Raw genomic sequence first — 19,075 nt, 5'->3', positions numbered from 1 at the left:
TTCCCTATGACCCCTTGTACCCTTTATATATACTTATATGAATAAGTTTATAAAGTGTGTTAGTGTTAAGTTTCTAACTACTAAAGCTTGATAATATATTGGAGATCTGAATACCTTAAATTTAACTCTTTCTAGATCATCTTCAATTACTTACTATCTTAACAGTGCATCCTTTTGGGGGGTGGGGATGGCTAGTGAGATCTGTTGTAGATACTCATTCTAATCTGAGGATCATGCTAATATTTTTTTTCTTTTATTAGGAGCAGTACACTAATTCTGGTGAGTCCTAATCCATCACTTGCCACAAAGCCTTCATTAATTCCTTGGAGTGGCCTAATCTATATCCATTGTGATAGTGGACAAAAGGTATGTGGCTTACTTGAGAGTTGAGATTGCAACTTTTTATTTTACTTTGGATAAAGTCTAGTAATGTTGCTAAAACCTTTTAGGCGTGAGACATCAGTTCTGTCAACTTCCATTATTCTCTATAATTTGTAAAGTTCTCTTTTAAGGAAAAAAAAAAGAAAAGAATAAGCATAGTTAAGATGCTGTTTTGCAAACTGAGATTCTTAGTTCATTCATCTCTGAAGAAATCTGATGTGAACATTTAGAGGGAATTGCCAACAAAATTGCATCTGTGTACCTAACACCGCCTTATGCATAATTTTCTAGAAAAGCTAAATATATATATGTACACATGCATATATAAAAGTAGTCTATATAATATTTTAAAATAAGATAAAAGAAGTTAAAGGATGTTATTGGACAAGTCACCATAGCTCTTTTTGAGCTCCCTTAAGGTAAATTTAAGCTTCTGGCTGACAAGTCTGTGATAAAGAATGTCTAGAACAGGTTCTTGCTCTTCATGCATTTTAATACAGAACTTTTCCCTGATTAAATTAAGGCATATAAATAAATTTATGAAGCCAACAGTTTCTTCTTTCATCACTAAAAGCAGAAAGACTCCTTGTTAATCTCCCCCAAAGAAATAAACACCTGTTTGGGGTTTTTTGTTGTTTTTACAGTCAGTATGTATTTTGGGTTACTTGTAACAATGCATGGAGGGAAATAAAAGACACTGAAAGGGTAAAACAGTGTATCTACCTGCTTTCCTTCTTGATGGAGGAAGGTGAGGTATGATACAGCATTGGAAACTGCCTTAAAAAAACCCCACTAAACAAACAGGGAAGTTGTTGAAAAGAGTGAGTTGAGAAGGAAATTGAGGCTGTGCACATATTTAACTATGTTATGGTCTACAATTTGAGAAAATGATTTAAGAGAAGAAACCTACTAGGACAAAAGTAGAGAGTGTAGCAAAATGAATCAAATTATAAGAGATCTGGTAGTTGATAACGCTTTTGCCATTTCTTTGCTACCAGTTCTTTTCCAGTTAAGTAAAAAGCATGCTAAGATTTTACTAGCATTAACTGGAGTTTTTAGAAGTGCTAATTATGTCACAGAAGTGAACACAAATCTCGTTCTGTGTGAGGCAGCCCTGTTCCTGTTCTGTGTGAGCAGAAGATATTGTAGGAGTTGTCAATTAAATTTAACTAGTTTAAATGATTATTCCTACTGAATTAAAATGTCTAGGTGGCAAATTTTCAGTAAATTTTCCTGTTCTCTTAAATTAAACTTGTCCTAAAATCTTTAAACTTTGTGAACTGAGGAGACCTGGTGATTTAACATATGAGACTTTATCTGTTGGAATGTAAAGCTGAACAACGTGAGCTCTTACAGTTCAAGGAAATAGAACTAAGTAGTTTGACTTATTGATGTTCACTATTTAAATCTTTCTTTTTCTCCAAATTGTGCAAAAGTTTATTAAAGTGCAGATTCGAGAGGCAGTCACAAAGAGTGTGTCTGGAGCAGACTTTCCATCTAGAAGACGTGAGATATTTACTCCACAGTCTGAAGGTCCTACCGTTCATGTGGCAAAACCTCTCTCAGTGCTTCCTCTAACAAAAATGGAAATAAAGAACAGAACCATTGTTTTTCCTAAAACCAGACCTGGCCAAAGCTCAGGTAATATTGCTTACTTAGTAAATGCAACATCTGTAGCACCTTGTGTTCGGAGGTCTTTGTTTAGTATGTTGAATGTTTGGAAACTTGAATGCCTTGACTTTGTTTTTGTTCTTTTAGTCTGGTGAGTGTGATTGACCAGTTCCTCTCTTCTGACTTCAGTTTGAAATGTTACTCCTTAGACTCCTTGGAACTCGTTTCAGAAGTCCCTTTTTTTTTATTCTTTTTTTTCTGTGTTTTTCTTTTTTTTTTTTTCCTTCTCCTTGTGCAGTATAGCCATACTTTTTCACACAGATAGGTTAGCATTCAGGCAGTTAGTTTGCCAATTTTTTAAGCAACTATGATGAATGCAACCATGCTGTGCCTGGGCAAAGAGGGGACTATGAGGTTACTGCGTTTTGTTGAAGCTCTTTTGAGTCAATGCACTTCTGCAGTAGACCCATTCTCCTCATCTGTGTATGTGTCCCATGTGAGATAAATCTATCTGCATGTAGTAGAGAAATAAGCGTTATTCCTTAAGACGATAGGAATGTCAGCTACGGGTCTGGCTACCCTTGTCTTGTACTTAATGATCAAGGCGAACACTTGTTGATAATGGAGTCTCAAATCCTCTGCCTGCACTTTTAATTCCAATAATGCTTAAAATTCTCCAAATTACTGTATGAAACTATTATTCTGTTCTCTAGATACCAGATTTTTTTGGTTGTGCTTAGTTTTCTTGGTTATGAAGACTTTTTTTTAAAATGACTGACTGATACTACATTTTTATTTAAATTAAGCCTTGAAAATTCTGAAGTCTGTTATCAATTATATCTGTGGTTTTTTGCTACACCAATGAAAGAGGGGTATAATATTATACTCCTTTCCTATTTTTAGAAATGTCCCATATAGTAATATATGCAGCTAAACTTCCCTGAAATGTTACTCTAGACTGAGATGATCTTACGAATATCCTGTTGATTCTTGGCAAGAGGCACATTTCACAGTGTGAAATATGCTTTATTGATACCGTCGAAGTTGGGATTTTCCAATAATGTCAGTGAGTTGTTCTCCTTTCTGCAAGCATAAGCTTTATGTTGAGGTTTCATATTTATATATGTGTGTGTACGCTGAGTAACAAATCCATACTAGGTTGAGAACAGATTTTATGTGATGGAACTTTATTTGATTGTCCCCAAAAACTAGAATGCTGTCAGTGTTTTCCCTCTGAATAGTCAAATAATATCTTGGGAGGGAGTTGGGTATCTTGTCAGGGTTTCTTGATATTTTTTTGTACACCAGTATGTAAAGGTGTATGCCAAAAATCTGAATGCAATAAGCTGAGACTGTTGGAGGTGACTTAGATCTCTGCTATTTGTCATGTTCTGCATTTATAAGACGCTAACTCCCTTCTACCACAATACATTCACTTAATACTGCATGATATGCTTCAGGTTCTTTTGGAGGATTATCTGTTATTGTTTTAGGGTTATTGAGAGTGAGATTTAGGTCTCACTTTGTTGCTTGTAAGCATCTTCAGTATGATTCTTCACTAGGAGACTTTACTTCCAAATTCCTTTTGTCTAAGCTTTCGAGTCTGCCCTTGGAGTTGGCATGGTGAGAGTCGTTTCCATTAAACTTCAGCGTGTCTTGAAACATAGTTTCTATTTAAACTCTTTCCACTAAAGATACTTGAACACTCGAACAAAGACATTTAATAACTAGTCTGATATTTCTCTTCTAGAGAGTTACCTGGAAATGGAGAATAAAGGGGATGAAAACGTGAAGTGGCATTTGTCATCTTTTGCACCACCCTATGTTAAAGTGAGTGAATGCTTGCATTGGTAGTTTTATGCAAATCTCTTGGGTTTTTTCCATCTCTCCTTCTACTGCTCTCTCTTTCTCCCTCCATCTTTTCAAGAAAGAATATATATTTGAGCATGAACTCAGGTACAAAGTTTCTTTTTTGCCTCTGTCCATATCAGGGAAATCTTTTACTCCTTTTTTCCTCTCTGATGCGCTCCCTAACTGTGAATCAATCAGTGCTCTGCAGGACAATTTCTGGTTCACTTACTGGCGTATAGAGTTTGCTTGTGCTCATCCAGTATCATCATCCAGATTGCATTAAGTAGTCAAGCATACATGAAAGATGGGTGTCCCTTTTGGCTCCAGAATGTAGACTTGCCTTGTTTTGAAGCTTGTGCTGCTGGAATTACACTGTACATGTCATCTCTGTAGGTAATTTGAGTTAGGTCAAGAGTATTTGAATTACAGTGCTGTTGCCTGTGCGATTACTGTAGCTGTACCATTGATATTTGTAAATGCTTCCCTATTTTTTTGATAGTCTGAAATGCTGTGATGGTCACTTTGATTTTATGCCGGAATTATTGTGGTCTGTTGTCATGAAATGATGAAAAATGGTTATGTAGCACTGTTAGCTGTAGACCTGAAGACTGAATAGGCTGTGTTCTAGCCAGTGCACCACCTCTAAACTGGAAGTCAGTAGTCATAGTGACTGTATAAATATTGTAGTAGTTTTAGTCTTTATTCCTTTGCTTGTAGGGAGTCAGTATTATTGAAAGCAACTTGATTGGGTGTATTTTCTTCAGTCCTTTGTGAGGATGGCATGTGTAAGGGTGTATGGTGTTAAGGGTGTATTGTGTGGTTTGGTTGATTGGTTGATTTTTTTTTCTTTACCTTCTGAATCTGGCTCATAACTTTATTTGCAGGATGTGGATGGAACTGGTTGTGTTTATAGGGTTACTTACTCTGCATTCCGATGTTCTCATGTCTCTGGTACTCTTGAAGCTCACGGAGAAGAGAAGGTAAAGTGACATTTATAAATATTTCAAGCGTATTAGTGGATAATAATCCATTAAAATAGGATTTTACATGAGAGATTCTCTGAAATAACAGTTGAGTTTTTTAAACTGGTCATACTTCATATGATAACAATAAAATGTTGGCCTTCCAAAACTGGGTTCTGGGGTGTATTATATAGTCAGCATCTGCTAAACACAGCTGTTACAATGTCAGCTGAGTTGATTCTAAGAATTCATGCAATCTGTATTTTGACGTGGTGGTGTTTTTTGTGTTTTGTTTTTTTTTTTTTAAGATAAATTATTCTACAACAGAAAATTGTTTTTAAATGTTTTGTAAATATCCACAAGAAAATTGCAAATAATACTGGGTTCTTAGGAAAGTGGTGTGAGAACAGATTTCCCTTCCTTAGAAGCAGTCTTGTCATACTTGTTCAAGAAGAGTTGCCTGTTCCTAAAATTGATTTCATTTGACTTACAGTATTATCTCCTGGCCAGTAGAGGGTTTCATAACCACAATTATAAAGCACATCCAAGGACACACTGAATGGGTTTCTACAGGGCTTTTGTGCCTCACCTTCTCCCTTAATGCTACTTCAATTCTATCTGTTCATGGATTATTATGACATTGCTTAACTAACATTACTTATATGATGATGCAGTTTGTAATCTTATTTACAAGACATAAAAAAACTTACTCCTGTGCAGTTTCATAGTTATTTCATCATACTGAAAACAATTATTTGAATTGAAACAATTGTCTTTGCCTTAACCATCGTAGAGTTCAGGATGTTATGAATAACATTTACATTATTGGCATGTCAGGCTGTTGGCTGGAGCTGATAAGGTACAGTGCTATCATGATTTGCTGTTTTTTGCAGTGGGTATGATAATATTTGGCTAATTAGATATAGTTGTAGTGATCTATTCCAATCTGTTGCTCCCCTTCTCTTTCTTCCCCCAACCTCAACTCTGCAAAGAATGCAAGTTTACCCTTGAATTAACCTGGTACAGCACTATATGGAGACAAGCCTTTGTTACATAGGTGACCTTTAAGGCTGATCAAATGCCTAGCCTCCAAGTTGGTTTAAATTTCAGGCCTTCTAGTATTGTAGCACAGTGTGCTTACAGACTTAGAGCTGGAGGAGTACAGTTGTTCACAGCTTAGCTGACAGATGAAGGAAGGTACTGCTGTTTTTCAGCTGCTTGTATTTTCCTTCCTGGTCACCTTCTTCCCCATTTTACTAATAGAAATAATTGTGCAAGCACTTGCTGACATTAGCTGAACTCAAATTTTGTTCGAGATTGCTTGCACAACCTATTTCATCGGAATTTCTGTAAGATCACCTGTGTGTGGAATGTATGTTCTGTAGTGTGTAAATTTTGTGCTGGCTTAACTATAACTTTGTGTAGGTAAAATTATGAAGATGTATAGATTATTTTAATAAACTTCTGCAAAATTTTTCTCTTGTTTTGCTAGGTTGCTGTAATCTTCTTACCTAGAGATAAAGGGGATTACTCCCAGTTCTGGGACCTTGAGTGTCACCCAGTTGAAAAACCTAGTTGGAAACACAAATTAAGATTTCAACTTTCTGGAGCAGTGAGTATATAAATGCTATAAACGCTGTCCTGAGCACAAATTTTTCCTAACATCTTAATTTTACCCTACAGTACTATTTCTCATATGCATGAGAAATAGTATTGTGAAAATAACACCTGCTGATATTTTTGTTGGATTAAACTATACTGGTTTTCTAATGTTAAAAAAATACTTTTTTCATCTTGCTTATGTGATAATGCGTTATCTTTTGCCATTTAAGATGTAAAATTTTATTTTTCTCAGAGAAAGTAGAGACAAAATTTCCCTCTGTGGGAATTGTTTCTGTAGGTGCAGATTTGTTTGTCTCAGACACTAAGGGGATTGGTTTTATTTTTGTAAATAAATAACAAAGTAACTGAGCTTTGCTATAATATGTAATTTAATGCAGTATTGGATTTTTCAAAGATCCATATTGGAGATATGAATGTGTCTCTGATAGAACCTGTTAGAATATTTTGTCAGAGTTACAATGTAGCTGGGGGTGATTTTTGAGATTGGTACATGGGAGTGATTAGATTGAGGTCTCCTTTGCTCCCCTGTTCTACAGCTCTAACTTTATGGTGGAAGGAGGTGTTTGGGAGTTAGAACTGATTTTCTGTGCTCTTGCTCCTTACCTTGCTTTTAATCCCTACCTCACCATCCATACAAGAGGAGTCTACACAGGACAGAGAATCTGTTACTATTGGGAAGAATTAATTCGAATGATTAGTTAAATTAGATGAATATGAAGGCCTTTGTACGTTCAGTATTGCGTGATTGCTATATATGCTTTGCTGTCTTCTCCAGAGAGTTTGACTTGATTTTTCTAAGAAGCCCAGATAAAGATTTGGGATCTTTAGAGTACCAAGCCTGTTTCAGTAGTAGGAACCTTCTTTACCCTTCTTGCTGGAGTACCTTACCTTTTACTTTGTAGGGTCTTTATTCTTCCCAGTAGTTGATTGTGTTGAAAAGGGGACTTGTTAAAAAAGTATATGTTAAATGACTTCTAATTTTGGCATGAAGAATGAGACCTGTATAATGTTTGGTTTGGGAGGGTTTTTTATTCAGCTTTCAGCTAATTCTTTAAGCATAATTTTCCTTAAAATGAGGAAAATGTCTGTGTCATTTGTCTGTTTAAAGCTAGTTGAAATTGAAAGAAGACAAATTCTTTCAGAAATCTAGAGTTTTAAAAAATTCTCTTCTTAAAATGTGACTAGTTGTCAGAGTTGTATAACTCATTGAGTGGCACAACTTGGTATTAATGTTTTTGAACTACCATGGTAGATTTGTTCCACTCGATTTATTTTTTTTTTTCCCCCCAAAGGTGTTAACAATTAGCTCTTTCCAGCATCTCTTTGTGCATATGGGAAAAAAAATCGTAGAAAATACTTGAAATGTGTCACAATTGTTTTGAAAAAGAGTTGAAAGGGAATGTTTATCAACTGGGTATATATCTATACCTATACTTCTGTTTGGAAGAGGGGTCAACACCCAACCTTTACTTAGATTGTTGCAGCTTTTAATCAGATCCACTGTCAGTCAAGAAGACAAGTCAATTATGATCTGTTATGTCCCAGGGGTCAAGAGTTTATACTGTGATTCTGTGAACTTTGAAAAGGACCGGGATCCTGCTGGGTTTGCTGAGGCAGAGGGCTACAGCTCTGCTTAATGTGACTTTTGACAGAACGAAGTGGGAAGACTGACTGACTGTCATTCAGAGTGACTGAGTAGTATTTATTTATAGCAGCACTTCAAAAGAAATTAAGAATTTGGAAGAGCTCAAGAAAGAACTAAAAGAACAAGGTGAAGTTAGGAAAATCAGTGTCACTTGCCGTTTTCATTTTTTCCTGAAAAACCAATCAACTGTGACCGCACTTACGCTCTGCATGCGTTTGCAGTCCCCACCACTGGAAACCATAGTCAGGAGCCCAAGAAGATCATGTCTCCAAAACTGATCCCAGAGACAAAGAAAGGAGGGATTTTACATGTGCTTTGCAGCCCCAACCTCTCAATACTGGCCATTCACACTTATTTTTTTCTTTTCCTAAGAAACAATATTTAGGCTGCTATGAGGTATTGTTCTGAGATCGTTGAGCTAAGAATGTTTATTGTCATTGTGCACAAAAGTCTTGGGTTGGTGTTTTGGTCTAATTGTTGGTCCCTTCTGGGTGAAATGGGGAACTAGCCAGAGCCTGCTAGCAAGGCTGAGGCAGCACCTAAGTTCCGATTGATCCTTTAGCACAAGGGAAGTTGAGGACTGCATAAAGAATCCCAACTGTTGTTTGAAGATATTACAAATATTAAGTGCATACCTTTTTTTAAAGTACATGGTTTATGTACTTTAGCTGCATAACTATGTAACTTTTCAATGTTTCATTTTGTAACAAACTGAGATGAATTTCTGAATACTTAACACAAAACATACTGCTAACTCAGAGTCCTGATTTGATTATTATGAGCAGTACAAAGCTTCATCTTCTTCAGATATCCCAGCAGTAGCAGAAGGAAAAAATCTTTTTAAGCTGTCTGAGCAAAATAATTCCGATTTTAGAGCTAAACAAATTTCTATGCTCCTGAGGTTGCTTTGGAACAGCACTCAGTTGTACCCATTTGGACAGTGTTAACGTACTGCTTTCATTTAAAACAGGAAAAGTCAGTATGCGCTATGGTAAAGCATGCAGTACTTCAAGATGCCCTGATAAAAACTGGGGGAACTTCTGATTGTTCTCCATAATGTGACTTATCCTCATGCAGTAAACTTGCCTTATTGATAAATTAGAATTTGAATGATAACACTGAGGCATGACACCCAATAATTATTCACTACATGGAAAATGAAAAGCTCTTGAAGCAAGATATATGTACAGATCCTTTCTTGTCTTTATGTATTGGGTTTTGCTGTGGTTCATGGGTTATTTGCAACTGAAAAATATTCTTTAAAATCAAAACTTTTTTTTTTTTGGCTGCTGCTATTTCTGACAGAATGATTAGCAGCTCTTTCAATAGAAGTGAATGTCTAAAACACAAGTTTGTCGTAGCAGTTCTATTGAAGATTAATCTTTTTTTTTTAATCTTCTCTGCATAAGGGAATCAACTGCTTGTGTAAAACGTCAGTACCGTTTAAAAAATTGAGATAATGTTGTACAACCATAAATATAGGAGGTTCTTTGACTTTGTTCAAGGTGGTGTGACCCAAGGAGCTCAGAACAGTATCTGGCTAGATTTGTTAAACAACGCAGAATTTGAAATTGGCTACTTGGTGAAGTATTCCGTTAGGGTGATCTGGTCTCCTTATGTTAGAGTACACTGAAGGAAGGTCCTGACAATGGTAAATATTTTGGCCTAATTTCTGAATGTAACAATTGCCATATAATGCATTAGATTCTGTTTCTCTGTAGAGACCTTTCTTTGAGAAGGATGTATTGTTCATAATACAAAATTATGACAAAGCTTTTTGCTGTTGTGAGAATTCAAACTATAATGATGACTTACACCTTCCCCTTCTCTAAGCAGTTGTTTAGCCAACTTTCCTGTGCTTGAGGCATATGGGCAGAATACCTGCAAAGGTGTTCTTACCCTTAAAGACACAGAAGCCTGTTAAAATATTCTTCCTAAATCATTGCTTCTGTCTCAATGATCCAGACTCTGCCATTCCTGAAAGATTATACTTTAAATAAAAAGTCTTGGATTAGGTAAGGGAGATGACTTACATACTTGAATACTTAAACACTTTTGAATGCAAAGTTTAAAGGCTTCTCTATTTTTGCCAATAGGGTACTAAAACAGAAAATGAAACTTCAATTGTGAAAACTTCTGCAAGCGCCCTCACAAAAACTGAGCTTCCAATTATACCAGAAATGAAAGTTTACTCTGAAGCATGTACAATTAAAGCAGGGTATGTATGGACAAAAACTTGAAACGGGAGTCTGCAACTGGGTAAGGGCAGGGGGACACACACACTTCCCAAACAAAAAACATCCCCACAGCCAAAACCCTTTTACCATTAGGACAGCTATGAGGTGGAACAGGCTGCACAGAGAGGCTGTGCAGTCTGTCCTTGAAGGTTTTTTGGATCTGACTGGACAAAGCCCTGAGCAGCTGGGTCTCACCTTACAGCTGACCCTGATTAGAGGTAGAGGTTGAACTAGAGACCTCTTGGATGTCTTCTGACCTGAATTATCTGATGATTCTATGTTAAAGAGTAAATAGCTGCAAAAAACAGACTTGCCAGACCTCTTAATGGCTTTGTATTGTTCAATCTCCTATGCTTTTTCTTTTCAGTTGGGTTTCTAAGTTGCCTAACCATGATTTGTAAATGAACTGGTATTAGCAGTAGGATCTTGTGTATACTTCTTGTATACTCCCCTTTCAGAGACTCTGTAGAACTGTAAAGTCACTTCTGAGAAAACCGCTCTACTGTACGTCTTAACCTTGCTGTTATTCAGTCTTAAGATGATTTCCAGTTCTTCTACTATGGTACAATGTGAACATGGCAGGGGAGTAAAATGTTTTGCTTAAACATGGCATCTCTGAGAAGAGTCTTATTCTATAGTAAAGCATATGGGGGGGGCGGGGGGAATCAGATTATGAAAGTGTGTATAATATAATGTACACACTTGTACACAATGTGTACATATATTTATGCCACAGTGATGCTTTCATTATTCTTTCTGGCTAAAATGTATTGCCTATAAAATTTAAGGTGAGAGAGTTGATGCCTTCAGAATCTTTCTGTTTTTCCTGATTTAGTCTCAGAAAATGCACCTGTTACCTTGAAGTATGCAATCCAGACCATATAAGTAGGAAATCTTAATATCGTAAATCTCTTTTTCAAATCAGGCAAAATGAGATAATTCGAGGGGTATATGCACCAGAAGACCTGTACACTTTTCCCCCAACTAGAGTTGGGGAATCATGCACATTAAAGGTCAACTTGCGGAATAATTCCTTTACGACACACTTGGTAAGTTTGACAGACTTTATTTTAAATACATTTTCATAAGTCCTTCCAACAGTTCAACTGCACTGTTGGTTTTTTTTACTCTTGACAGAAGATTGCAATAGTACAAGTCTTTGTTAGTTTCAAAAGCCAATATTATATTTGAAGAATTTTGCTTTCCTGTTATTTTTCTCTTTTCTTTTGTCTGACTGAACCACTGAGTGTATTTGTAATGTATTTGCAATGGAAAAAATAATAGGTCAGAGTTTGCATAGGTTTGTTATTATCCTGATTTATTTTTCTTTTTTAACTTCATTAAAATAGCGATATGTGTATTTTTCTTAGTACGCACAAATCTAGGCATGCTTTGTTTTTAAACCTTGGGTCTGTGTAAAGCTGTATGTGTGTGTAAGTGACCTGATTTATCTTAAGGATGTTATAAATTGAATATGATAGGCTTAGATATGGTGCACTTTTAAGCATTTTGTATTAAATTGCAGCTGAAATTTGTAAGTCCCAGAGAGCCTTTCTACATCAAGCACTCGAAATACTCTCTAAGGTGAGTAATGCATATGCTAACGTTCTCTCCTAACAAAAAAATTAAACAAGTAATTCTGTAAGATAAGTATCTTCTCTGTATGTACAGTGCTAAAATGTAGATATAAATATCCAACATTCTGGCTGTCTAGTTAAAGGTTTTTGTTTGGTTATTTTTTTTTCTTAAGCTGTACTCTGTAATCTTGGTTAGAAGCAGAATGAGCCCACACAGTTATTTCTGCATCTGCCAATTTCTTCCCTGCAAATTGTTTCTAACAGTGCTGCTGCTTTTAATGCTAAGCCTAATGCTTCATTTAACCATTTGGCATGCTGTGCACAATCAAGTCATTCCTTCCATTTATAGTTTCTGCACAACAGACCAAGCAAATTGCCTTCATCATGCTTCTAATTTGACAAACCTGCAGAGCTGCATCAAAGATTCTCTGCAAATACAAGGTTTGAGCAGCCAGTGGAATTGCCGGGTCATAACAAGTATTTCAGCATATTACCTGCATAAAAGGAGTTTTCAAGTTGGTGATAACAATCCCTCAAAATAAACGCAGTCATCTTTGGAGTTCATTACAACAAGTATTTGACAGTCCTGTTAGTCATCTCTTCAAGAAGTATTGCATCTCACATGCTCATCTGTAACAGTGGGATTGTCAGAAGACAGAAATGCAACCATTTCATTAGAAGTCATACAGCATATGTTCTTGGTGTTCAAATGGGTCCCCGTTTTAAACACAGGGAAACTAAGGTTATACAGAACAGAAATCGTGAGCAAAATAATAAATTTTACTTTAAAATAAACTAGATACTAGAATAGGAACTAGGTACTAGTTCCTATTAGTTAACTAGGTAATCTAGTTTTGTGTCTGCCAATGATACTTAGCATTTATAATAAAGAGAAGGCTGTGGTGGTGTTAGCCACAGGTATTCAAGGTATTCTTAAAGCCACTTTTCAGTGCAAAGCATTATAATTCCACTTAGGCATGTGTTCCAACATTTCTATTTAATTGGCATCTTTTTATTAAATATGTCACATCAGGCGGCACAGAAGAGTTTTTTATTGGAGGCAGTGACCAAGATAAAATCTGTCCAAATAAAGATGACTAACTAGATCTGTCTGAGGCTGTACACCTATGAAAGATGATAAACTTCCATTGTATTTACCCCAAGTAGACTTAACAAGTTTAAAATTCAGACTACCATTTCTAAAACCTACCAACCGAATATAATGCATGTTCTAATAACATTCTACAACCTTTTTTTCTAGTAATTTTGGCTGTTTTTTCTTCTGTGGTAAATATTGGCCTTTCTTAGCTTTTTTAAAATCCATTTATCTGAAGTCAACATAGCTCTCTGAAGAAACTGTCTCATTTGAGAGCATAAAGCACAGAAGAATTACTTGACTTGGATAGATGCTTTTTAAACAAGTGTTAAAAGAACTCCTTTAAATGGCTTTTGTTTGAGAACAGCATCAAGGAGGATTTCAAGAAAGCCAATGTTAGCTGTTTCTTTCTGAACTAAGTTAACTGGGCATCTTACAAAGTAATGTTCGAAAGTAATTGGATAAGAAAACTGTTTGCAGGAACTTGGAATATTAGTCTGTAAATAGGAGTGTAAAAATAGAAAGTACCACCTACTTATATTTTTTGGACCAAAGATGTGTCATGTAGTAAACATGGTCTGTTGCATGCTCTTCATCTTGAGGGCCAAATTTGAAAGCAAACCTGTGTAATCAAGTTTTAAATCTGGATAATGGAATTGCAAGTTTGTATTTCTATTTCATATCAAGAGTCTGATCCTCAGAAGTTGGTACAGTGGCTTGCCCGTTCTTGTTCAATTGGTTATGTCATCACAAGTACCAATACGTAGCACTGCTGGTTCCTCTACTGTATTTTGCTTAGTTGAAAATAGTAACAGGCTTTATCCAAAAACAAGTATCTTGCAGCGAAAACTGTAAACAAAAAAACAAACAAATTAACAATCTTCACCAAATATCTTAAAGTGTATATTTTGTTTTTTAACTAGAGAGATGTCATTTAGCTAATATTATAAGTCCTGCAAAGAATGGGTGGGAAGGAATTCTGTCTGGAGTTCACATTCAAAAGAAGAGTTCTATTTGTTGACAGAGTAGATTTTTTTTTTTTTTTTTACTGCAAAGAGAGTACCTTTAACAAGATGACTCTTAAGTGATATAAACATATGGATGAAACACTAAGAAAAACCCACATGACTTTTTAAAAAACCTTTGGTGAAGTTCTGTTTCTAGAAGGACTACCAGGTTAAACTACTAAAAAAAGTTTGAAAACTAGGATGTTTCTACTGTATTGCCTTCAGAAACCATCTGAAAAGCTGATTTCAGGGTAGTAGATACTTCAGATATTACTAAAAGGTAAAATTGTTTTTTGCTTGGCTAATTACTTTTGTTTCCACTAGCCACCATTCTGGGTGTCAGGAGTCACAATTCATTGACAATAGATATCGTTTCTATGGCTTAGATGCAGCTTATCCATACTGTTCCTTTTAAACTTACCTATTGCTGCTAGTGTGTTTAGGGGACTACAGTATTAGTTTGTCTGTGACGCAGACTTCAGACATACCTGACTTCTCAGAAATACCACTTGAAATTGATGCAATAAGCTGTAAAGGCAATATAGTATTCATAGACTAACTGAGTTGCAAGCATAGTGAAAAATTTGAAGTAAAACTTTTCATTAAGAGAACAACAGTTAATTGCAGGGGAATTCTGGTTGTCCTGACACTATAATTCGTGACTAGTTTCTGGCTATTGTACTTGAGAAAAATCCTCCAAGTTGATTCATTTCTAAGAACACTTATGCTTTGTAGTAGCCCAAAGAACTGTTGTAGCTGGAGTCTGAACTTTCCCATTTTGTTAGTTGAAGAAAATGAAAATAGCATCTTTCCCTTTGGATTAGGAAGCATGAGAATTCAAGTGTGTTGAGCCTTATCCCAATTGTGAGAAATCAACTGACTGCTACAGAACAAAATCTACGTAATGTCTGACTAATTCTGCTTTTAGAAAAGAACGATAAAGTGTATAGCACCCACCAACTGGACACTTGAATTTAGACGTCAAATGGAATTGAATATAGCTGTCGTATGCTAAGAAATTGTGCTCTGCCTCTGTATCACTGAGGTCATATAGTACGTATTCTGAAAATTAGTATTTGACAGCCAGATGTGGCCATCTCTTTTAAAGAGAAATATATAACTTACTGTTAAGTTTTGAGTTTGGTTATGTTGTTCTTTTCGAGTAAGTGTTAGGATATGTAAGGAAGCATACATACACTATTTTGGAGATGATGATAGAGACTTGTGCATCCCTCCTGACTTTCTACTGAATTTACCTTTATTTTTGTAAATTCTCAGGAGCCTGGTTGTATGCAGCTTCAGACTGTATTCTTACTAAAATTTGTATTCATCCTAAAATGATGCATCTGTTACACATAAATAGTCATGCTGATGTTCTTCATTTATAAAATGGATTTTTAAAAATAAAGCTGAGTAAATATCTTCATCCCATATATTATTGATGGATGAAGAGACAGAGCATGCCAGGTTTGTTATACAACACTCAGCAGTCAAGTATGAGACATGAAATCCTAATCTGGCTGTACTCCTTTGCTGTATTGTTGATTGTAGTTCAGTAAAACGTAATTAGTGCTTTGCTTTTATATTAATCCAATTAAAAAAATACAGTAGCATACCAGTCTTTATTCTGAAAGTGTGTAGTTTTAAGGTACTTGATTGACCAGGAACTATTTAACAAAAAATAAAAGAAAAAAATCAAAATACAATTGCTAGTGTGACAATTTTAGCACTAAGGACAATACTAAACAAGTGAGGTTGGAGTCAGGCTTATATGTGGGACCAATATTATGATTTACAAATGGAGGAGAAGGGTAGGAGCACAGACCAATTATGATAGGTTGAATTAGTGTAGAGGAAAGGAATATGAAAAGGTAGGAACAAAATATGAAAAAGTAGGGGAAATAAGCATATTCCAGAGGCCGATGGATAATACTAAATACTGTTAAGGGGAGAAAACTGAAGCTACAGTAAAAGAAAACAAAGCCATCTTTTCTTTCTTTGTCTTACTCAGTGATACTGTTCATTTTTCCTTACGCCAGTATGTGCCTGTTACTGTTACCTGTCTGTTAGTGATGGGTATTTCTGCTGGATGCCGTGGAATCCAACAGGCTGCCACGCAGCATTTCCAGCTTGTTGCTTGTGTAGCTTATATTTTTAAAACATTCACTGGAGGCTTTTGACAATTAAGACAGCCACCCATTACACTTGGTACATTTTTATACAATCTGAATAGAAGAGGAATTATATAACCTAAAAAGGTGTAATGTAAAATCTTTAAAACACTGTTTGAGGAAGACTATATTGACTTGCAATGATTTAGCAAAATATTTCTTAATGTGGATGCAATTAAAAGTAATGGAAATTATTTTACTAGCTTCAAATTGATGGAATTTCAAAAAGAATTGGAAATTTTAGTGTACTTGTCACATGACTTCTAAAGGGAAGGAAAACTTTGCTCTAAATATAGTTTATACACTGTCAATATTATTGCAGAGAGGCAGACCAAGGTTATCTAGGTAAACCAGCTGCAATAAAGTATGGTAGTACTTTGTATAATCAGTAGCAAAGAATGACCTTTACAGTGAAAGTCCCTCAGAAGATTAACAGATAATAAAATCTATAAAAATAAACTTGATGATCCAGTGCACATCCAATATACTATTTTTGTGAAAATCAAAACTATACAAAAATTTCTCTATCTGGTAGGATTTACTTGTTTATTAACAATGAATATGCACATAATTGCCTTTTTACAGATCCCATCATTACATCAATGTTCCAGTCCAGTTCAAGCCAAAGGCAGAAGGAAAATTTGAAGGTCTCTTCATTGTGCTGACGACCAAATACGGCTCAGTTAATATTCGGCTATGTGGTAAAGCTATTGCAAAAAAATAGTCAGAACACTTTTATAACTCTTGATAATCATTTATAACAGTTTATGCCATTTAAAACATTCAAAGATTTGCTACTACATTTCTGTACTAACGTCCTACTTGTTTTGCCCTGTGATGCTGCTTTGATGGAAAGTCTTCTGTAAGATCAATTATGGTGCTTGTTTTACAAGTCTCTTTTCATAGTAAAAACACTGAGAAATAGCATTGTATGTTTTAAAGTTACCATGTTCTAATTTATGTTTCTGCACTTTTGTTGAAAAGGGAAGTTTTCTATTTTTGCATTTATTAGGAATAGCTAGATACTGATATATTTTATTTTAAGCATTGTAAATACAGAAATAAAATTTATGTGTTAACAGTTGATTCTACCTGATTTCTGTCTCTGGTTAGAGGATTCTTGGTTGTAGGTGAGGGATCAAGCTGCTTATTCTTAGGCAATGCTAATTTTGGGAGGGCTTTTGGGAACCAGGGGGAGGGATTGCAGTACAGAAGCTGACCTGTTTATGTCATGTCTCCATCTGGTAAAGCTGGGACCAGACTGATGATCTGACAATCAGCCCCTAATTTTTTTATGCAGTTCAGTGGCAGGCATAAGCATTGTTTTGAACTCCAACAATGTGGTAATGGTGTAACTTAAACATGAGCAATACTGCCTTCAGCACTCCAGAACGATTCACCTAACCCAGTATTCTGTCTCTGACAGCAGTGAAAAGATGTTGCTTTGAGAGATGACATCAGCCTGGCTGCTGCCTATGGCTCACTTCACTTGCATTTTCTCAGCATCTGCAGTCATTGGGTTAGGGATGGGAGGTAGATTCCCAGCTATCCCTTTTTTTTTCATTTAGGGACCTGTTTGTGAATTTCTGTTCATCTTTTTGAAGCCTTTTGACACCTTGTTTCCACAACTTCATGTGTCAGCAAGCTCTAAAAGTTCACCACGGGCCCTTCTAACAAAAGTTATTTTTGGTGTACTAAACTGGCTTCTTTCTAATTTTGTTGACTACTCTTCAGTTCTCATATTTAGGATTCAATGAACAACAGTTCCACAGTCAGCTTACCCATTGTTACCATGTCCTTTGTACCCTTTGTCTCTGCTATTTTATTTCTGTAGAGTGGAACTGTAAGTATGAAGTTGCCTTAAGCTAGAAATGTAGCTTTTTGGTAGTACAGTTCTGTCGTAGCATATGTACATTATTCCTTTCTTCAGATTGGTAGAAGTGTGAGTGAAGTTCCTTTTGATATGAGATTGTTCATTTAACTGCTTTTTCAAACAACTGAAATTTGAAAAATCTGTGAGGAAAACCCTGAAGTACCTAGTGCATTGCCTTTGATACATGCCATCAGTATTATCTTAAAGTATACTAAAGCTGCTATTTCGTCATAAAACCTTGTTTCTCAGCAATATGGAAACGAGGAAGGGAAGATTTGATAAAAGAAATTAAACTAGACCTCAGAAGACTTGCCGTCTCCTTATTCTCCCATCAATATGTAAGCTCCTGTCTGCTAGATACTGTGACCATGTACCTCTTGCCCTCACTCTGCCAGATGTTGCTTGCACATTTCCCTAGTTGATGGGATGCCTGTGTGTTTCTCCTGAATACAGGATTGGAATGGAGGGCATCTTCTGTCTGCTGCCTTACCTCAACAGGCTCGTCTGCTTCATTTGAGAAAGACCTTAGTGGCCAAAAGCCTATGTTGGTTCAGTTTTAGAAGCATAATCAGAAGTCCTTTCCAGAGCTGGAAGAAAGACAGAGCTCAATGTTACTATCTCCAAAGCCTTTGCATTTTCTAGTTGGATATCTTCCAGCTGCCCTCTGCTCTAAAGAAGAATAAATTGTGCATGACTTTTTTTTTTTTTCCCCTCCTCCAATTTAAGTACCCCCATACTATTTTGGGATGTTTATAACAGTCATTGAGTGTATTGGCAATAATTATCTCTAGACACGGACCTTGTAATATATGGGTAAAGAAAATTACCTCTAGGAAAAGATACGCTCTAGTGTGTGCAATGTAAACTTGAAGACAGATTTTTTTTTTTTTTTTTTTCGGTGAGACAGAGAAGCTGAGGAAGGAGGGCATACTTCAGTGGAAGCCCAAGTCATAGATTCATAGAAGCATTGAGGTTGGAAAAGACTTTTAAGATCATCAGCCATTAACCTAGCCCTGCCAAGTCCACCACTAAACCTAGAAG

The 19,075-nt window shown here is 35.9% G+C and overlaps 1 protein-coding gene across 1 annotated transcript in view; it reads left to right on the top strand.

Annotated features, from left to right (window-relative positions):
* CEP192 (centrosomal protein 192kDa) overlaps positions 1–17,291 on the top strand; it is an 80,019-nt gene extending 62,728 nt beyond the window's left edge. Inside the window, exons 35-44 of the mRNA XM_010281785.1 lie at positions 261–366; positions 1,818–2,022; positions 3,743–3,822; positions 4,728–4,823; positions 6,298–6,417; positions 10,170–10,291; positions 11,236–11,359; positions 11,836–11,894; positions 16,747–16,862; positions 17,275–17,291. Of these exons, the coding sequence (XP_010280087.1) occupies positions 261–366; positions 1,818–2,022; positions 3,743–3,822; positions 4,728–4,823; positions 6,298–6,417; positions 10,170–10,291; positions 11,236–11,359; positions 11,836–11,894; positions 16,747–16,862; positions 17,275–17,291 (1,045 nt within the window). The remainder of the gene's footprint in view (positions 1–260; positions 367–1,817; positions 2,023–3,742; positions 3,823–4,727; positions 4,824–6,297; positions 6,418–10,169; positions 10,292–11,235; positions 11,360–11,835; positions 11,895–16,746; positions 16,863–17,274) is intronic.
* Positions 17,292–19,075: the final 1,784 nt, after the last annotated feature.

The sequence above is a fragment of the Phaethon lepturus genome, unplaced genomic scaffold, assembly GCF_000687285.1.
Source record: "Phaethon lepturus isolate BGI_N335 unplaced genomic scaffold, ASM68728v1 scaffold552, whole genome shotgun sequence".
NCBI classification, from domain to species: Eukaryota; Metazoa; Chordata; class Aves; order Phaethontiformes; family Phaethontidae; genus Phaethon; species Phaethon lepturus.
This window is presented reverse-complemented; position numbering and strand designations above follow the sequence as displayed.